Here is a 19,439-nt window from a genome sequence, read left to right on the forward strand (position 1 = left end):
CCAGCTGATTTTGCAGCCGTACACTTCAAATTCAAATATGTTCCTTGAATGCTAACTTTGTATCTTGGAGTCAATTTTCCCCCCACACAAGCTAATTGTTAGGTTGTCGTTAGCTTTTTAGCTAATTTTGCAGGTGAACATCTCAAGTGAAATATGTTCCTTGACGCATGCTAAATTTATAGCTAAGAGTGAATTTTTCTTCCCACGCATGCTAATTGTTAGGTTGTCGTTAGCTTTTTAGCAAATTTTGCAGATAAACACCTTAAGTCAAATATTTTGTTACTTGGCGCAAACTAACTTTCAGCATGCACATTTTTTAAAAAGCTAATTCTGCCGGTACACAAGTCAAGTCATACCTTTTTAACTTCATACGAAAATGAAATGAACCGACAATTTTTCAAATGTCTACATTTCCCAACCAATTCAAACCATTCCTAAAATGCTTCCTGCTAATGTTAGTCAATTCATAGCATGCTAACGTTGACATGCCGTTAGCTTCGAAGCTAATTTTGCAGGTAGGCTATTCGGAGTCTAATATTTTGTCTTTTCACAAATGCTATTAGCGTGCTGGCTTTTTAACTGATTTTGTAGGAAGGTATCAGTGACGTGCGATGAGGTTGATGGCTGGTGAGGCACTGACTTCATCACAGTCAGATTTACAAACAAATGAACCCTAAAAAGTATCTTATTCACCATTTGATTGGCAGCAGTTAACGGGTTATGTTTAAAAGCTCATACCAGCATTCTTCCCTGCTTGGCACTCAGCATCAAGGCTTGGAATTGGGGGTTAAATCACCTACAATTATTCCCGGGCGCGGCGCCGCTGCTGCCCACTGCTCCCCTCACATCCCAGGGGGTGATCAGGGGATGGGTCAAATGCAGAGGACAAATTTCACCACACCTAGTGTGTGTGACAATCATTGGTACTTTAACTTAACTTTAACTTTACACATACAAACTGTAGCACACAAAAAGCACATTTAATAAAAAAAAACGTTATTATGGTCTTACCCAGGGGTGCTCACACTTTTTCTTCCAGTCGGTAATTTTAATGAACTGGCAGCAGCCAGCGTCATCTCAGAAGACCCTCGGGTGCCGTGAATGTCAATCAAGTGACAAAAGTGACGTCATAGTGAAGATTTATGATCGCTCATTTTTAGGACTATTTTTTTTAATGCCTGGCTGGTGATCGACTGACACACTCTCCGAGATCGACCGGTAGCTTGCGATCGACGTAATGAGCACCCCTGGTCTTACCTTTACTTATAAGTGCGGGAACAGTGGTGTTGGTGTTGGAGGAGTTGTGAATGAATGAAATATGAAATCCGTGCTGCAGTCTGCAGGTGTACCTAATGTTGTGTCCCTGCAGTCGTTCACGGCTTTTCTGGCGCGAGCAATGTTGTTTTTGCACTTTTTGGCTTCTTGTTAAGTGACTTTTTTTGGGTGGATTCGGTCTTGCACGTGGAGGGTTTGGGTGTGGGCTTTGGTTGGTGTGGCGCTCGCGTCGGGGGGTGCAGTCTGCGGTGGAGGTGCAATAACCGGCACCAGGAGGCGGGATTACGCGAGCCTCAGCCAGTGCGTCTTCGCAGCAGTTTTATGATTGCTCAGCACAAGAAATACTTTACACACATACAGTTGTTGACAAAATACACTGTACATTATATACCTCAGCTAACTAAACTATGGAAATGTATAATATAATTCATATAGCAATACGGTCTCACTGCACAGCAGGCCAGCAGTTAGCCGAGTCCGCAATCCATGTTGAGGCACAACTGAGCGACGTGCCTCAACTGGCTGCTGATCACCGCACCGTCTCTTCTCAGTATTTGAACGGCAAATGTGAAAATTCAGCAATTTTGAATAAAAATAATCTAAAACTGGTGAAGTTAAATGGAAAATAACTTTATAGTATAATCACTGGATACATATAACAATTTAATTAATTTTTTTTCTTTTTACATTTTTTTTCTTTCCATGATGGCAGGTGAGGCGGGGCCTCACCTGCCATCATGGAACGTGCGGTCTAGTGACCGCACGTCACTGGAAGGTATACACCTCAAATTAAAATATGTTCTTACTTGACACCTGCTAACTGTTAGCATGCTAGCTTTTCAGCTGATTTTGCAGTTATACACCTAATTTTTTAAAATATTTTGTTACTTGATGCATGCTAACTTTAAAGATAGTTTTGCAGGTAAACACCTCAAGTCAAATATTTGGTTACTTGACGGACACTATCTGCTAACATGCAAATTTTTCAAAGCTAATTCTGCCGGTATACACCTAAAGTTACTTGATACGACAATTTTCAAACATCGATAACCGATTCAAACCAAGTCAAGTTGCTCCTTGTTTAATATTAGTCAACTGATAGCATGCCAACATTTGTATGCAGTTAGCTTCAAGGCAATAAAAAAAAAAAAACAACTACCGTATTTTTCGGACTATAAGTCGCAGGTTTTTTTCATAGTTTGGCCGGGGGTGCAACTTATACTCAGGAGCGACTTATGTGTGAAATTATTAACACATTACTGTAAAATATCAAATAATATTATTTAGCTCATTCACGTAAGAGACTAGACGTATAAGATTTCATGGGATTTAGCGATTAGGAGTGACAGAATGTTTGGTAAACGTATAGCATGTTCTATATGTTATAGTTATTTGAATGACTCTTACCATAATATGTTACGTTAACATACCAGGCACGTTCTCAGTTGGTTATTTAAGCCTCATAAAACGTACACTTATTCAGCCTGTTGTTCACTATTCTTTATTTATTTTAAATTGCCTTTCAAATGTCTATTCTTGGTGTTGGCTTTTATCAAATAAATTTCCCCCAAAAATGCGACTTATACTCCAGTGCGACTTATATGTTTTTTTCCTTCTTTATTATGCATTTTCGGCCGGTGCGACTTATACTCCGAAAAATACGGTAATCACTTTTACCATGCTAGCTTTTTAGCTAATTCTGCAAGTATACACCACAATGTCAAATATTTTGTAATCTGGCACCTGCTTATTGTTAGCATGCTAGCTTTGCAGCTGATTTTACAGTTATACACCTCAAATTCTAATATTTTGTTACTTGAGACATGCTAACTTTTTTTGCTGATTTTGCATGTATACACCTGAGTCCATTTTTTTTCATGTACGCTAATTCTTAGCATGCTGTTAGCTTTTTTAGCTAATTTTACAAGAAAACACCTCCAGTCAAATGTTAAGCATGCTAACCTTGGCATGCCATTAGCTTTTAGGCAAATTTATCAGGAAGGCTCTTCAGAGTCAACTATTTTGGCAATTGAATGCTCTTAGCATGCTAGCTTTTAAGCTAATTCTACAGGTATGCACCTCCAAGTCAAATATTTTATTTGATGCATACAAACTGTTAGCATACTAGCTTTTCAGCTGATTTTGCAGTTCTACGCCTCAATTTCAAATATAATGTTACTTGGCGCGTGCTAACCTTGTTCGTTAATTTTACAGGAATATACTTGAATCCAAAAAAATTTTCACACACGCTGTTTGTTAGCATGCCGTTAGCTTTCTGTAAAATTTTGCAGGTATACATCTCAGTCAAATATTTTGTTTTTCCAAGCATGCTAGCTGTTAAAATGTTAGCTCTATTTACAGGTCTACACCTAAAAGTCGTATAATTTAAAGCTATCTGGCTAGCGGGCTACCCAATATTAAAACAGTTACAGTCCTCACTACAAGTACAAATTCTTCAAGTTTTTATTGTAATAGTACGCAAACTCATGGGTCCAATATTGACATCATGTTCCATGCACTATTTAAATGGACCAATGAGGGGAGGCCAAATACGGGCAGAAGGTGGGAAGCACCTTGATTGACACACTGTGGCCCCACTGAATAATAATTAAAATAATAATAATGGATTAGACTTAGAGCGTCTATTGTTTCTTCTTGATCACGTGGGCACAGTCGTACTTGCCCCGGACCACCGTCAGCTTGACGCCAGGAAGGTCTTGCGTGCGGCCCCCCTCCACCAGGACCACATTGTGCTCCTGCAGATTGTGCCCCTCCCCTGGGATGAACGCCACCGCCTCTTTGCCATTGGACAGACGCACGCGGGCGCACTTCCTGTTTGCGGAGTTGGGCTTCTTGGGTTTCCTGATCATGGTCTTCAGGATGACCGCCTTCAACTGCGGACGCCCAAAGGTGGCGCCGAGGGTCTTGGGACGCACTTTGGGTTTGCCTGCACGGTGCATCTGGTTGAGGGTTGCCATGGTGTGGGAGAGCAGGGGGCGTGTCCACACGCAGGTGTGCTGGTACACTAAACACACATTTAACATACATTAGATTACATGCATCAGATATATATCTTTATTGGGGAAAAAATACACTTTATGTACACTACTTGTATAAAGTGTACATTTATACATGTACTACACCAACAGTACTTGTATAAAGTGTACATTTATACAAACCCCGTTTCCATATGAGTTGGGAAGTTGTGTTAGATGTAAATAGAAACGGAATATAATGATTTGCAAATCCTTTTCAACCCATATTCAATTGAATTCACTACAAAGACAAGATATTTGATGTTCAAACTCATAAACTTTAATTTTTTTTTGCAAATAATAATTAACTTAGAATTTCATGGCTGCAACACGTGCCAAAGTAGTTGGGAAAGGGCATGTTCACCACTGTGTTACATCACCTTTTCTTTTAACAACACTCAATAAACAATTGGGAACTGAGGAAACTAATTGTTGAAGCTTTGAAAGTGGAATTCTTTCCCATTCTTGTTTTATGTAGAGCTTCAGTCGTTCAACAGTCCGGGGTCTCCGCTGTCGTATTTTACGCTTCATAATGCGCCACACATTTTCGATGGGAGACAGGTCTGGACTACAGGCGGGCCAGGAAAGTACCCGCACTCTTTTTTTACGAAGCCACGCTGTTGTAACACGTGCTGAATGTGGCTTGGCATTGTCTTGGTGAAATAAGCAGGGGCGTCCATGAAAAAGACGGCGCTTGGATGGCAGCATATGTTGTTCCAAAACCTGTATGTACCTTTCAGCATTAATGGTGCCTTCACAGATGTGTAAGTTACCCATGCCTTGGGCACTAATGCACCCCCATACCATCACAGATGCTGGCTTTTGAACTTTGCGTCGATAACAGTCTGGATGGTTCGCTTCCCCTTTGGTCCGGATGACACGATGTCGAATATTTCCAAAAACAATTTGAAATGTGGACTCGTCAGACCACAGAACACTTTTCCACTTTGCATGAGTCCATCTTAGATGATCTCGGGCCCAGAGAAGCCGGCGGCGTTTCTGGATGTTGTAGATAAATGGCTTTCGCTTTGCATAGTAGAGCTTTAACTTGCACTTACAGATGTAGCGACCAACTGTATTTAGTGACAGTGGTTTTCTGAAGTGTTCCTGAGCCCATGTGGTGATATCCTTTAGAGATTGATGTCGCTTTTTGATACAGTGCCGTCTGAGGGATCGAAGGTCACGGTCATTCAATGTTGGTTTCGGGCCATGGAGGGATTTCTCCAGATTTTCTGAACCTTTTGATGATATTATGGACCGTAGATGTTGAAATCCCTACATTTCTTGCAATTGCACTTTGAGTAACGTTGTTCTTAAACTGACTATTTGCTCACGCAGTTGTGGACAAAGGGGTGTACCTCGCCCATCCTTTCTTGTGAAAGACTGAGCATTTTTTGGGAAGCTGTTTTTATACCCAATCATGGCACCCACCTGTTCCCAATTAGCCTGCACACCTGTGGGATGTTTCAAATAAGTGTTTGATGAGCATTCCTCAACTTTATCAGTATTTATTGCCACCTTTCCCAACTTCTTTGTCACGTGTTGCTGGCATCAAATTTTAAAGTTAATGACTATTTGCAACAACAAAAAAAAGTTTATCAGTTTGAACATCAAATATGTTGTCTTTGTAGCATATTCAACTGAATATGGGTTGAAAATGATTTGCAAATCATTGTATTCCGTTTATAATTACATCTAACACAATTTCCCAACTCATATGGAAACAGGGTTTGTACATGTACTACACCAACACTACTTGTATAAAGTATACATTTATACATGTACTACACTAACACTACTTAAATAAACTGTAAATTTATACAGTACATGTATTACAATAATACTGCTTGTATAAAGTGTACATTTATACATGTACTACACTAACACTACTTGTATAAAGTGTACATTTATATATGTACTACACTAACACTACTTGTATAAAGTGTACATGTATACATGTACTACACTAACACTACTTGTATAAAGTGTACACTTATACATGTACTACACCAACACTACTTGTATAAAGTGTACATTTATACATGTAATAAACCAACACTAATTGTATAAAGTGTACATTTATACATGTACTACATGAATAAATGTTAAAATACATAAAATATTTAGTGTAAATGCTATGGAATAAAAAATTGTGCATTTAAAAATTAAATGTTTTAAAATGTTTAACAATTCAATGTGTAAAAAATCAGGGTAAAAAAATGCAATGAAATGAAAATCAGTTAAAACAATTCAGTGCCAAAAATTTGCTTAAAACTCAATATTTACTTCTAGTTAATTAAATGAAATTACATTTAATTAAAATTTTATGAATTTAGTAAAATCATTTGATGTAAAAAAAAAAAATTAAAAAATCACTTCACATGATTTAAACGCAAAGAATTCAGTTCCAAAAATTAAGTGCCAAAAAAAAAGCTTTGTAATAATGACATAAATTATATACAATACAGCTTTACAGATGCCAACTTGCCTTGAAAAAGCGTCGTGAGAGCAGGTCTTACACTTTGTAACAGCGACATCACTGAAAATCAAACACAAATCAGACAAAAATATAATTATTATTATCATTACAATGAATTATATTTGTAACTACACGGTGTTCATTTGATATATGCTAATGTCATCAAACTAACAATTATGCCTGCATGCCAAAGACAGATGCTAACATTAAGAAGCTTTATATACCAACTATGAGGACATTTCATGTGGATATAAAACAACTTTACAACAAAATGTCAAGGTAATGACATAATAATATTCACCCTGCAGCATGTCATACATTATCTTTGTGCTAACTTGCTAGCGGCTATCTAACAGCAAAAATAAGCTTTAATTACACATTTTATGGACATTTTATGTGAATTTAAAACATATTTACAGCGAAGTGTCAAGAAAATGACATAATAATATTCGTCCTGCAGCATGTCATACATTGTCTTTGTGCTAACGTGCCAGCGGCTAGCTAACTGCAATAAAAAGCTTTAAATACAAATTTTATGGACATTTTATGTGGATTTAAAACATATTTACAACGAAGTGTCAAGAAAATAACATAATAACATTCGACCTGCATCATGTGATACATTGTCCTTGTGCTAACATGCTAGCTAACAGCAATAATTGGATTATTGTACCTGATGACGGGACTCAAACAAGGACCACACTGTCACACGTATCCACAGCAACAAGCAGCCCACGTCCCGCACTCAAACTCAACAATTTAATGACATTTTGTGAGCATAAATATCCTCAGTCGACTTCTTACAGGTTGGGCTAGCGACAAAGACACCGGAAGTATTCTTTCACAACAGACGTACTTCTGGGTTTTTACTTCTTCTGCGTTTTATGGCGGTTCGCAACCAGCGTTACCAGGCGCATACCGCCCCCTACAGTAATGGAGTGTGTATTCTCAGTGTGAGTACTTAGGCCAGTGTTTTTCAACCTTTTTTGCGCCAAGGCACATTTTTTTCATTAAAAAAATCCGGAGGCACACCACCGACAGAAACCATTAAAAAATGAAGCCGATATTGAAAATAAAAAGTTGTTTTCGCAGTTGTTGGATATGAATTCAAACTATAACCAAGCATGCATCACTATAGCTCTTGACTCAAAGTAGGTGTACTGTCACCACCTGTCACACCAAGCCGTGACTTAATTTAAGTTGTTTGGTGTTTTCCTGTGTCCAGTGTTTTAGATCTTGTCTTGCACTCCTATTTTAGTGACTTTTCCTGTTGTGTTGGTATTTTCCTGTAGCAGTTTCATGTCTTCCTTTGAGCGCTATTCCCCGCACTTGCTTTGTTTTAGCAAACAAGACTTTGATTAAGTTTTGCGGATGCTATCCTTCTTTGTGGGGACATTGTTGATTGTGATGTCATGTTTGGCTGTACTTTGTGGACGCCATCACTGCTCCACATGCCGTAAGTCTTTGCTGTCGTCCAGCATTCTGTTTTTGTTTACTTTGCTGCCAGTTCAGTTTTAGTTTCATTTTGCACAGCCATCCCTAAGCCTTTTCTTAGCGGCACTCGCCTTTTGTTTATTTTTGGTTTAAGCATTAGATACCTTTTTACCTACACGCTGCCTCCCGCTGTCGTCTGCATATTGTGATCACGACAAACCATGTCGTCGTTACCGACATCTACAAAGCAATTAGCTACCTGCTGCTACCTACTGGTATGGAAGAGTATTACGCGGTTACTCTAGACCAGGGGTGTCCAAAGTGCGGCCCGGGGGCCATTTGCGGCCGGCAGCTAATTCTGGAAATGCAGCTAACATTCTGGAAATGCTATTGCAAAAATAAAAAAATAAAACATATGAAAAAGTGGAATGAGGTGAAATCTAACTCGAAAAAGTTGCAATGTTGACACAAAGCTGCCACGCAGGCTGTTTTTTTTGTCTATCTTTATTTTTCTTTTTTTGCCATTGCTAAAAAAAACTAAACAAATCGATGTTATAATGAATTCTTGACCTATTCAAGGCTCCAATTACTTCAAATATTTCACTTTAAAATGTTTTATGTGGAAAATATTGCGTAGATTGTTTGGTTGCCATATAAATACATCAATGTTTTCTTTGACAAAAGAGCATAAAACAAACAAAATGATAGTTCAAATGTAAAATAGACAGATATATCTGAAGTTGATCCTGTAACTTAAGTGTTGAAAGTAAAAAAAAAAACTAATAAAAATGCATCACTTTATGGGTGGAGGACCTTTTGGATCCCAACAATATTTAGTGGGATTTTATTTATCTTTTCTCTGTGATTACTCAAAAATAATAATGAATTAAAATCAATGGTGTCCTGTATTATTGATATTTTAGGGCTCTAATTACTAAATACTGCATATTTCAGTTTTACTATGAAAAAAAAAAAAAAAGTGGTCTTTACTTTATATCAACCTGAAGTTGATATAGAGATTTACTGGAAGCGTTAAATAAAAAATAATAATAATTTGACTTATTTTTAACATTTTAATGACCGAGACCCTTTATGGACACTGGGAGCCCGAAAGTAAAAAAAAAAAAATCCATATATTTCGTTATGGTTTGAAAATGAAAAATATCAAAATGGCACCCGCATGCTTTAATTTTTCCGTGTGCAGCCCTCAGTGGAAAAACGTTTGGACACCCCTGCTCTAGACAGTAAGGACACTCAACAACGGCACATTATTTGCGGATTATAATTACTGGTTTGCAAAAATATTTTTAACCCAGTTAGGTGAAATCACATAATCTCCCACAGCACACCAGACTGTATTTCACAGTCTGGTGAACCAATGTATGGCACAGTGGTTGAAAAACACTGACTTAGGCTACAGGTTGAAAGTGCCTTAATTTTTTTGTACATTGTGAATATGTGTTCAAAAGTCTCCAAGCACAAGTCATTATTTTCTATGCCGTTTCTCTCTTTATTCGATTTTCTATTATACTGTCTTGGTTACAATGCGACACTCCTCCATGTATTCACCCATGCCTTTTTATTTTTTTTAACTTTTATTTATAAATTTCAACATTTACAAACAGACAAGAAACAATAATCAAAATAAGTACAAAAATAGTACAAAACAGTACGAAAAGAGTACAAAGCAGCGCCAGGGGGTTATAAATTCAAAGTAACTAAAATAGAATGCAAAATATATATATATATATGTAGAAAATGGATGGATGGATATATATATATAAAATAAACGAAGTGCAAAGCCATAGGCTCACTTAATTTGAGTTGAGTTTGAGTTTATTTCGAACATGCAAGCATACAACATGATACATCACAATCTCCAGTTTCTCTTTTCAACATGTTCGAAAAGGAGTAGGAAGAAGCAGAGCTTATTTAATCCTACCCCTTTTCTTTTACATAACAGTTGCTAAAACTTTTGTTCACTTCCTGTTCTCAATTTATTCACAATATACTCCATAAGTAATCACAATAAAAATAAATAAATAAATAATAATTGGTGAAGTAAGTTACATTTCATATGATGAGATAAGTAAGATTATTTTGAAAGTGAAAGAATGAAAGAATGGATGAATTAAATAAATTCAGAATGCTTATCATGGTTCTTCTTCTTTGTACTGTGTAAACACTTTAAGTTTGAAGAGTTTCTTGAAGTGGATCATATTAGTACATTGTTTGATTGCTTTGCTTAATCCATTCCATAATTTAATTCCACATACTGATATACTGAAGGTCTTAAGTGTTGTACGTGCGGACAAATGTTTTAAATTACATTTCTCTCTAAGATTATATTTCTCCTCTTTTTTTGAGAATAATTGTTGTATATTCTTGGGTAGCAGGTTATAGTTTGCTTTGTGTATAATTTTAGCTGTTTGCAAATTCACTATGTCGTGGAATTTCAGTATTTTTGATTCAATAAATAAAGGATTTGTATGTTCTCTTTATCCATCATTATGTATTATTCTAACTGATCTTTTTTGTAACACCGTTAATGAATGAAGTGTACTTTTGTAATTATTTCTCCATATTTCTACACAGTAACTCAGATATGGTAACACTAGTGAGCAGTAGAGAATATGAAGTGATTTTTTTGTCGAGAACATGTTTTGCTTTATTCATTATTGACGTGTTTCTTGCTACTTTATGTTGTATATTTTTTACGTGAGGTTTCCAGTTCAATTTATCATCAATCATTATACCTAGAAATTTGGTTTCATTTACTCTTTCAATTTCTATTCCGTCTATTTGTATTTGTGTTTGACTTTCTCTTCTACTGTTACCAAATAGCATTATTTTAGTTTTACTGAGATTCAACGATAGTCTGTTTTTGTCAAACCATCTTTTTAATTTGTTAATTTCTTCTGTTATTATTTGTAGTATCTTCTGTGTGTTCTCTCCTGAACAAAACGCTGTTGGATCATTCGCAAATAATACTAACTTTAAATCTTTTGTAACTTTACAAATGTCATTTATATAGAGATTGAATAATTTAGGTCCTAGTATTGATCCCTGAGGTACACCACAGGATATATTTAGCGTTGTAGACGTGTGTTCGCCTAGCTTCACGTATTGTTTCCTGTTCATTAGATAACTTCTTATCCAGTTTAAGACTAACCCTCTGATGCCATATCGTTCTAGTTTTTTGATTAAAATATTGTGATTAATTGTATCAAATGCTTTAGTTAGATCCATAAAAACTGCTGCTGCACATTTTTTACTATCTATTGCATTGGTAATTTCTTCTGTAATTTCAATTAAAGCCATCGAAGTTGAAACATTAGTATTTCTATCTATGAGGTCACTCTATCCCATGCCAATCGGCTGGAGAGGCTGGTGAATGCACAAGTGAGGAAATGGCTTGGACTGCCGAGATGTCTTAGCAGCGTGGGCCTGTATGGCAACGGAGCCAGCGTGGTGGAGGAGTACAAATGTGCCAAATCAAGGCTGGAAATGACTCTCACAGAATCCCGGGACCCATTCGTCAGAGGTGCTGCTCCAACCCTAGCGGCAGGGAGGAAATGGAATCCATCTGCAGCAGTCACAGTGGCAAAGACTGCCCTCAGACACCGGGATATAGTGGGGCATGTCCAATATGGCAGAGGGGGCCTTGGTTTGGAAGCAACAACACCCACGTGGCAAAAGGCAACTGCAACCGAACGGCGGCACATGGTGGTGGAGGAAGTGCGCCACCAGGAGGAAGCAGCCAGGTGTGCCAAGGCAGTCTCCCAAGCCCAGCAGGGCCGCTGGATAAGGTGGGAGGGCGTGGAGAAGAGAACAATCACGTGGAACGAAATATGGAGCATGGAGTCTAAAAGACTAAGTTTCATCATTAGAGCCACATATGATGTCCTGCCCTCTCCAACCAACCTACATCTCTGGTATGGAGAGGACCCAGCCTGTCTCCAGTGTACAGCCCCAGGAACCCTCAAACACATCTTGGTTGGTTGCAAGACCAGTCTGACTCAAGGGAGATACACCTGGCGCCACAACCAAGTACTGAAGTGCTTAGCTGCCGAACTTGAGAACAAGAGAGTGGTCACCAATGCCATGCCTCTAAATGCTCAGGCTACCTTCCCACACAAAACAACTTTCATCCGGGAAGGAGAGAAACGGCGGACCAAGCCATCATCTCCAGACTTAGGCCCACTGAACGCAGCCCGAGATTGGGAAATGCGGGTAGACCTCAGCCAGAGGCTTATCTTCCCACCCGAAATTGCAGCAACCAGTCTGCGCCCAGACCTGGTCCTCTGGTCCATGTCCTGCCGCCGTGTCTTCATCGTTGAGCTAACGGTCCCATGGGAGGACGCCATCGATGAAGCATTCGAACGGAAGAGGCTGCGATATGCCAACTTGGCAGCTGAAGCAGAGGCAAGGGGCTGGGACGTGAAGGTGTGGCCAGTGGAGGTGGGCTGTAGAGGCTTTGTAGCCAGTTCCACCACAAGGCTCCTGAAAGAAGTAGGAATCAGAGGACAGGCCCAACGCAAGGCTATTAAAGAACTTGCCACCGCAGCAGAACGGAGCAGTCACTGGCTGTGGCTGAAGCGCAGGGATGCAGCATGGGCTGCCAAATAACCACGTGGTGCCACCATGCGACACACACCCAGGTCTGATCAGCCTGTGGTGGGCCAACCTCGGCAGAGGGTGTCTTGTGATAAATGGCCGAAACGCCCAATGACGTCGGGGAACACAACTGAAGATGTGTTGTACTGGTGGCACCACATGATTATTGCCAAACTCCACCCCACCCAAGAGGACATCTCCAACCCCATTTAATTGTTGTATTGAATATTTAGGGATCTTTAACAACTAGTCCTATTAAGAATCCTATATCCATATTGGTTCTCTTCGAGTATTCTATTTTTATTTGTGAAACTCTCTAATCTGTTATTGAACAGTTTTTCAATGATTTTAGAAAATTGTGGAATTAAAGAAACAGGTCTATAGTTTGTAAATTGATGTTTGTCACCAGTCTTGTAAATTGGTAAATTTCAGTAAATAACTTAAATTTGGAACAGAGCATCATCGTTTTCAAGGCTTTTTGGTTGTTAGAGGTAGAGAGTGTTTTAATGTAGAGTTCTAATTCTTTTTTAAAGGTACAAAAGACACGTCGGGAATTGAGAAACTTACATTTATGAATATAAAACTTAGCCAATAGTATAATGAGGTTGTATTCACCCATGCCGTCTTCAAAATCATAAGTTGTATGCAACATGTAATCATTCGACTATTTTCTATTTTCCTGGTGACAAAAGACAACAGGAGAGAGATGTACACTTTAAAATGAATAACCACTTGTTACAGTCAACTAGAGCAGGGATGTTCAAGGACCACTATAAATAAAAATTGAAGGACGCTGCGGCCACCTTGATACATTTTTTTACATTAACGATACTAAAACAGTGGTTCTTAACCTGGGTTCGATCGAACCCTAGGAGTTTGGTGAGTCGGCCTCAGTGGTTCGGCGGAGGTCAAAACACTTCCGACTCATCTAAATACAAACTTCTCCCTATCGGCGTATTACAGATACGACAACGGCTGACTGGTTTGCAGGTGTGTAATTTGTTGTGAGTTTATGCAACACACAGCGTGGCGCGGTTGGGAGTGGCCGTGCCAGCAACCTGAGGGTTCCTGGTTCGACCCCCACGTTCTACCAACCTCGTCACGTCCGTTGTGTCCTTGAGCAAGACACTTCACCCTTGCTCCTGATGGGTGGTGCTTAGGGCCTTGCATGGCAGCTCTCGCCATCAGTGTGTGAATGGGTGAATGTGGAAATAGTGTCAAAGCGCTTTGAGTACCTTGAAGGTAGAAAAGCGCTATACAAGTATAACCCATTTACCATAACAAGGTGATGTTCATGCACGGTTAATTTTGTGCACCAGTAAAAAAAACATGGTAACACTTTAGTATGGGGAACATATTCACCATTAATTAGTTGCTTATTAACATGCAAATTAGTGACATATGCTCTTAACTAGTCATTATTAAGTACTTATTTATGCCTTATTCGGCATGGCCTTATTATAACCCTAACCCTCTAACCCTGACCCTAACCCTAACCAAATAACTCTAAATTAAGTCTTTATTACTTAGAATATGTTCCCCTAGTGTCCAAATAACTCTAAATTAAGTCTTTGTTACTTAGAATATGTTCCCCATACCAAAGTGTTACCAAAAACATATAACTTTATCTTGAATTTAAAAAAAAAAAAAAAAAAAAAAAAAATTCACTAAAGAAGGGTTCGGTGAATGCGCATATGAAACTGGTGGGGTTCGGTACCTCCAACAAGGTTAAGAACCACTGTCCTAAAACCAAAAAACTATAAGTCAATCATGCAAAACTATCTGAACTCAAAGTCCATATCGTAGCTTTGTGTTATCAGTAACAATGCATATTCTACACAATGTTGCCCTAAATTAAGCATTTTCAAGGATAAAAAATGTCGAAAAGTACAAAAAAATACCAAGTTTATTATAGTACTTCAGTATCGTGGCCACTGATTGGCTTAGCCTCAGCCAGCATGACTCACATTCGCATGCTAACATTTCTAGCTAACTTTGCAGACAAACACCTGAGAATTATATAACTTGGTACTTGACACAAGCTAACTGTTAGCATGCTAGCATTAACGTGCTAAGTTTTTTTGGGGTCAATTTTGAAGCCGAACGCCTCAGAGTCATATAACTTGGGACTTGACACAAGCTAACTGTTAGCATGCTAGCATTAACGTGCTAAGTTTTTTTTGGGTCAATTTTTGACACATGCTAAAATTAGCTCGCTAACATTAGTGTGCTAACTTTTTAGCCAATTTTGCAACTGAGTTCCTCAGAATCACACTACTTGGTATTTGACACATGCTAACGATTAGCATTTTAACGTGCTAACTTTTTGAGCCAATTTTGCAGCCGAACACCTCAAAAGTCATATAACTTGGTACTTGATGCATCTTAACTGTAAACATGCCAACATTACCGTGCTAACTTTTTCAGTCAATTCGGCAGCCGACTTCCTCACTCATGTAACTTGGTACTTGACACATGCTAAAATTAGCTCGCTAACATTAGTGTGCTAACTTTTTAGCCAATTTTGCAATTGAGTTCCTCAGACTCATACAACTTGGTATTTGATACATGCTAACGATTAGTATTTTAACGTGCTAACTTTTTGAGCCAATTTTGCAGCCGAACACCTCAAAAGTCATATAACTTGGTACTTGACGCATCTTAACTGTAAACATGCTAACATTACAGTGCTAACTTTTTCAGTAACTTCGGCAGCCGACTTCCTCACTCATGTAACTTGGTACTTGACACATGCTAAAATTAGCTCGCTAACATTAGTGTGCAAACTTTTTAGCTAATTTTGCAACTGAGTTCCTCAGACTCATACAACTTGGTTTTTGACCAAGATTTTGACCGATTAACATTTTAACGTGCTAAACTTTTGAGCCAATTTTGCAGCCAAACACCTCAAAAGTCATATAACTTGGTACTTAAAGCATCATACCTGTAAACATGCTAACATTAGCGTGCTAACTTTTTCAGTCAAGTCGGCAGCCGAGTTCTTTAGACGCATGTAACTTGGTACTTGACTCATGCTAAAATTAGCTCGCTAACATTAGTGTGCTAACTTTTTAGCCAATTTTGCAACCGAGTTCCTCAGAATCATACAACTTGTTATTGGACACATGCTAACGATTAGCTTTTTAACGTGCTAACTTTTTGAGCCAATTTTGCAGCCGAACACCTCAAAAGTCTTATAACTTGGTACTTGACGCATCTTAACTGTAAACATGCTAACATTACTGTGCTAACTTTTTCAGTCAATTTTTCAGACAGCTGGTTGGTTTCTGAAACCAACCTTTAGACGGCTTCAACCCTGACATCGTATCACTTCAGACAGCTGGTTGGTTTCTGAAACCAACCTTTAGACGGCTTCAACCCTGACATCATATCACTTCAGACAGCTGGTTGGTTTCTGAAACCAACCTTTAGACGGCTTCAACCCTGACATCATATCACTTCAGACAGCTGGTTGGTTTCTGAAACCAACCTTTAGACGGCTTCAACCCTGACATCATATCACTTCAGACAGCTGGTTGGTTTCTGAAACCAACCTTTAGACAGCTTCAACCCTGACATCATATCATTTCAGACAGCTGGTTGGTTTCTGAAACCAACCTTTAGACGGCTTCAACCCTGACATCATATCACTTCAGACAGCTGGTTGGTTTCTGAAACCAACCTTTAGACGGCTTCAACCCTGACATCATATCACTTCAGACAGCTGGTTGGTTTCTGAAACCAACCTTTAGACGACTTCAACCCTGACATCATATCAGACGGATGGATCGTCACATTCATTTATTCATATCAGTTCACAAGATAAGAGCAGCAAACGTGTGGGGGTGGAGCCTGGAAGACTTATCATCTCAAGGTGACGTGTGACACGCAACTACACCAAATGTTTGGAATAAGCGAATTGGAATTAAACCCACAACGCATTAGTGATAGCTTGTCAGTGATGGCTGCTGCTGGAGGTGTGGTTAAAGATGGATGCCAAGAGAGCTGCGGTCCAAGGTCTGCTCCTTCCAGGTGGACATCAGCAGATACGTATCAGAGCGCTGTCACTCATTAACGCGCTGCTCGGCGTTTAGACACTCAGTCCACACACTTGCTCTCGGGAAGACCATGAAGCTTCAGGTGGGCCTGATTGTCGCTGCGGCAGCCTTCGCCGCCGCCAGCCCCTTCAGAGAGACGAGGAACAAGCTGCTGCTGATCTCGTTCGATGGCTTCAGGTGGGACTATGACCAGGATGTGTACACGCCAAACATGGACCGGCTGGCGGTGGAAGGCGTCAAGGCCAAATACATCACGCCGCCCATGCTGACGATGACCTCGCCGTCCCACTTCACCACCATCACAGGTGACACCCCCCGGCCCCATGCCGCTCCGGGTTCCTGGTTTCAGGTCTTTGTGTCTAACTGCATGGTGAACGACAGGCAGGTGGGTGGAGGACCATGAAGTCGTCCACAACATGATGTTCAACACGCAAACCAACCAGAAGGTTCCTCACAAGGAGACGCTGACCCGATCTGAGTGGTGGGACAACGGACCCCTGCCGTTGTGGATCACAGCTCAGAACCAGGTCAGGTACTTCAAACATACGTTAGCACATTGAGGCCTGGAGATATGACATCACTTGTAATTTTCTTTGGCTGCAGGGCTTGAAAACCGCCTCCTTCCACTTCCCGGGAGGCGGGGCAAACTACAGCGGGCAGGGCGTCAACCGAGCGTTGGTAGAGGAGGCGGGATATCCTGATGACAACGAGACCGAATGGCGGCAGAACATCGACACAGTGCTGAGCTGGTTCTCCCAGGAGGACTTCCACCTGGTGACTTTGTACTACGGCGAGCCCGACAACGTGGGCCACGCCAAGGGGCCAGACCACTCAGACAGGAAAAAGATCATCCGCCAGATCGACCGCACCATCGGCTACCTGAGTGAGGCTATTGGTCGCCACCGCCTGAACGACCACCTGAACGTCATCATCACGTCCGACCACGGCATGACCACCATCAAGAAACGCCCCCTGGTGGATGAGATTGTCCTCAACAAGTATGTGAACCTGCTGAAAGTGGCCAGCTTCGAGATCCTGGACTATGGTGGATTTGGCATCCTGACGCCGAGGCCCGGCAAGGAGCAGGAAGCGCTAGAGGCGCTGTCCAAGGCGCCCAACTTGACGGTGTACAGGAAGGACGACATGCCGGAAAGCTTCCACCTGGCCAGGAGTCGCCGCCTCCCTCCCGTCATCGTGGTCGCCGACCTCGGATTCAACCTTAACTCTGTGAGTCTGGTCTGGAACACGTCTGCCCGCTTCCTCTAACGCTTCTTGTCTCCTTCCTTGCCGCCAGAGATTCATCGTCTACGTCAACAAAGGCGACCACGGGTACCATAACGGCGAGATGGACATGAAGATGATCTTCAGGGCTTTTGGACCGGACTTTAAGAAGAACTTCCTGTCCGAGCCCTTTGACAGCATCCACATCTACCCACTCATGTGTCAGCTGCTCAACATCCAACCGGCGCCGCACAACGGGTCGCTGCAGGCCACCCAGGACATGTTGCTGAGTGGCGGTGAGGACCCGCCGAGGCACCATTGAGCTTCGACATCAAGACCTCGGAGGAGTACGAATGATTTTCTTTCTTCTGTTTTGACAGGAGGACCTCAAAGCGTAACGGTGTCCCTGGTGACGCTCATCTCCATACTCGTCGTCACGCTCCTCTAACCTCGATCCGAGGTCACACTTGCGGGTTTAAGAAGATGTCCAGGAAGATACTTCTTCGGACTTGAACTACAAGATTACCTCATCCTGAAATCTGATTGGTTGCCGGTTATTTATGTTGTTTGACACCTTTGTGCGCCACATTAAACATAATGGAGATAGTCTTTTTTAAGTAATTTACTGATTTGATTACAAATGTATGCATACAACGACAAGGCAGCAAGCGTGTTCCCACCATACACAAAAATAGACTTATCACACACGTAAATATTAACTGGTCAACTTTGTAAAAAGTACTTTGGTCTATTTTCACCATAAAACGGTGAAGTAACGGTGAACTTTGACCTCATGGGCAGCTCACAGTGACGTCTCCGTGTCAACGACACTCGCATCTCCTCCGCCACCCACGACAACGCTGGCAAGATTCTCCTGGCTGGAAGATACCATGACATTATCAGTGACATCATTAGTTTAGTTATAAGTGACATCATCAGTGATATAAGTGCATTCATCAGTGATGTCATTGTGACATCATAAATGACATGATGATGACATTGGTGACATCATCAGTGAACTCATCCGTAACATAAAAAGTGACAAGGTGATGACATCAGTGACATCATCAGAAACTTTGTTGGTGACATCTTCTGTAACATTACCAGTGATGTCATCACTGATGTCAATTGCATAAGTGATTTTGTCAGTGACAACATCAAGGATTGCATTGTGACATCATAAGTGAAATGATGATTACATTCGCGACATCACCAGTAATGTCATCAGTGACATCATCTGTAACATTACCAGTGATGTCATCCCTGAAGTCAATGACATCATAGGTGATGTTGTCAGTGGCGTCATGAGTGACATCATCA

The 19,439-nt window shown here is 40.4% G+C and overlaps 3 protein-coding genes across 12 annotated transcripts in view; 1 reads left to right on the plus strand and 2 right to left on the minus strand.

Annotated features, from left to right (window-relative positions):
* Positions 1–3,720: 3,720 nt before the first annotated feature.
* Positions 3,721–7,656, minus strand: mrps12 (mitochondrial ribosomal protein S12). Its single transcript, XM_061983387.2, has 3 exons — positions 7,463–7,656; positions 6,799–6,849; positions 3,721–4,300 (listed from the first exon to the last, which is right to left on the minus strand). Exons 2-3 carry the CDS (start codon positions 6,845–6,847, stop codon positions 3,918–3,920), a joined length of 432 nt encoding a protein of 143 aa, XP_061839371.1. The 5' UTR covers positions 6,848–6,849; positions 7,463–7,656; the 3' UTR covers positions 3,721–3,917.
* A 9,312-nt stretch (positions 7,657–16,968) lies between these two features.
* On the plus strand, positions 16,969–18,647 carry LOC133620954 (ectonucleotide pyrophosphatase/phosphodiesterase family member 7). The gene is made up of 5 exons (XM_061982652.1): positions 16,969–17,203; positions 17,280–17,425; positions 17,502–18,125; positions 18,193–18,415; positions 18,500–18,647. The coding sequence occupies exons 1-5, from the start codon at positions 16,969–16,971 to the stop codon at positions 18,565–18,567; spliced, it is 1,296 nt and encodes a 431-aa protein (XP_061838636.1). The 3' UTR covers positions 18,568–18,647.
* Positions 18,648–18,725: 78 nt separating this feature from the next.
* LOC133620953 (sodium bicarbonate cotransporter 3-like) overlaps positions 18,726–19,439 on the minus strand; it is a 56,312-nt gene continuing 55,598 nt past the window's right edge. For all 10 annotated transcript variants that reach the window (XM_061982643.1, XM_061982641.2, XM_061982644.2 and 7 more), the window contains one exon: positions 18,726–18,997. In XM_061982643.1, coding sequence (XP_061838627.1) covers positions 18,922–18,997 — 76 coding nt within the window. In that variant the 3' untranslated portion in view covers positions 18,726–18,921. The remainder of the gene's footprint in view (positions 18,998–19,439) is intronic.

Source organism: Nerophis lumbriciformis, linkage group LG21 (genome assembly GCF_033978685.3).
Source record: "Nerophis lumbriciformis linkage group LG21, RoL_Nlum_v2.1, whole genome shotgun sequence".
Lineage (NCBI taxonomy): Eukaryota > Metazoa > Chordata > Actinopteri > Syngnathiformes > Syngnathidae > Nerophis > Nerophis lumbriciformis.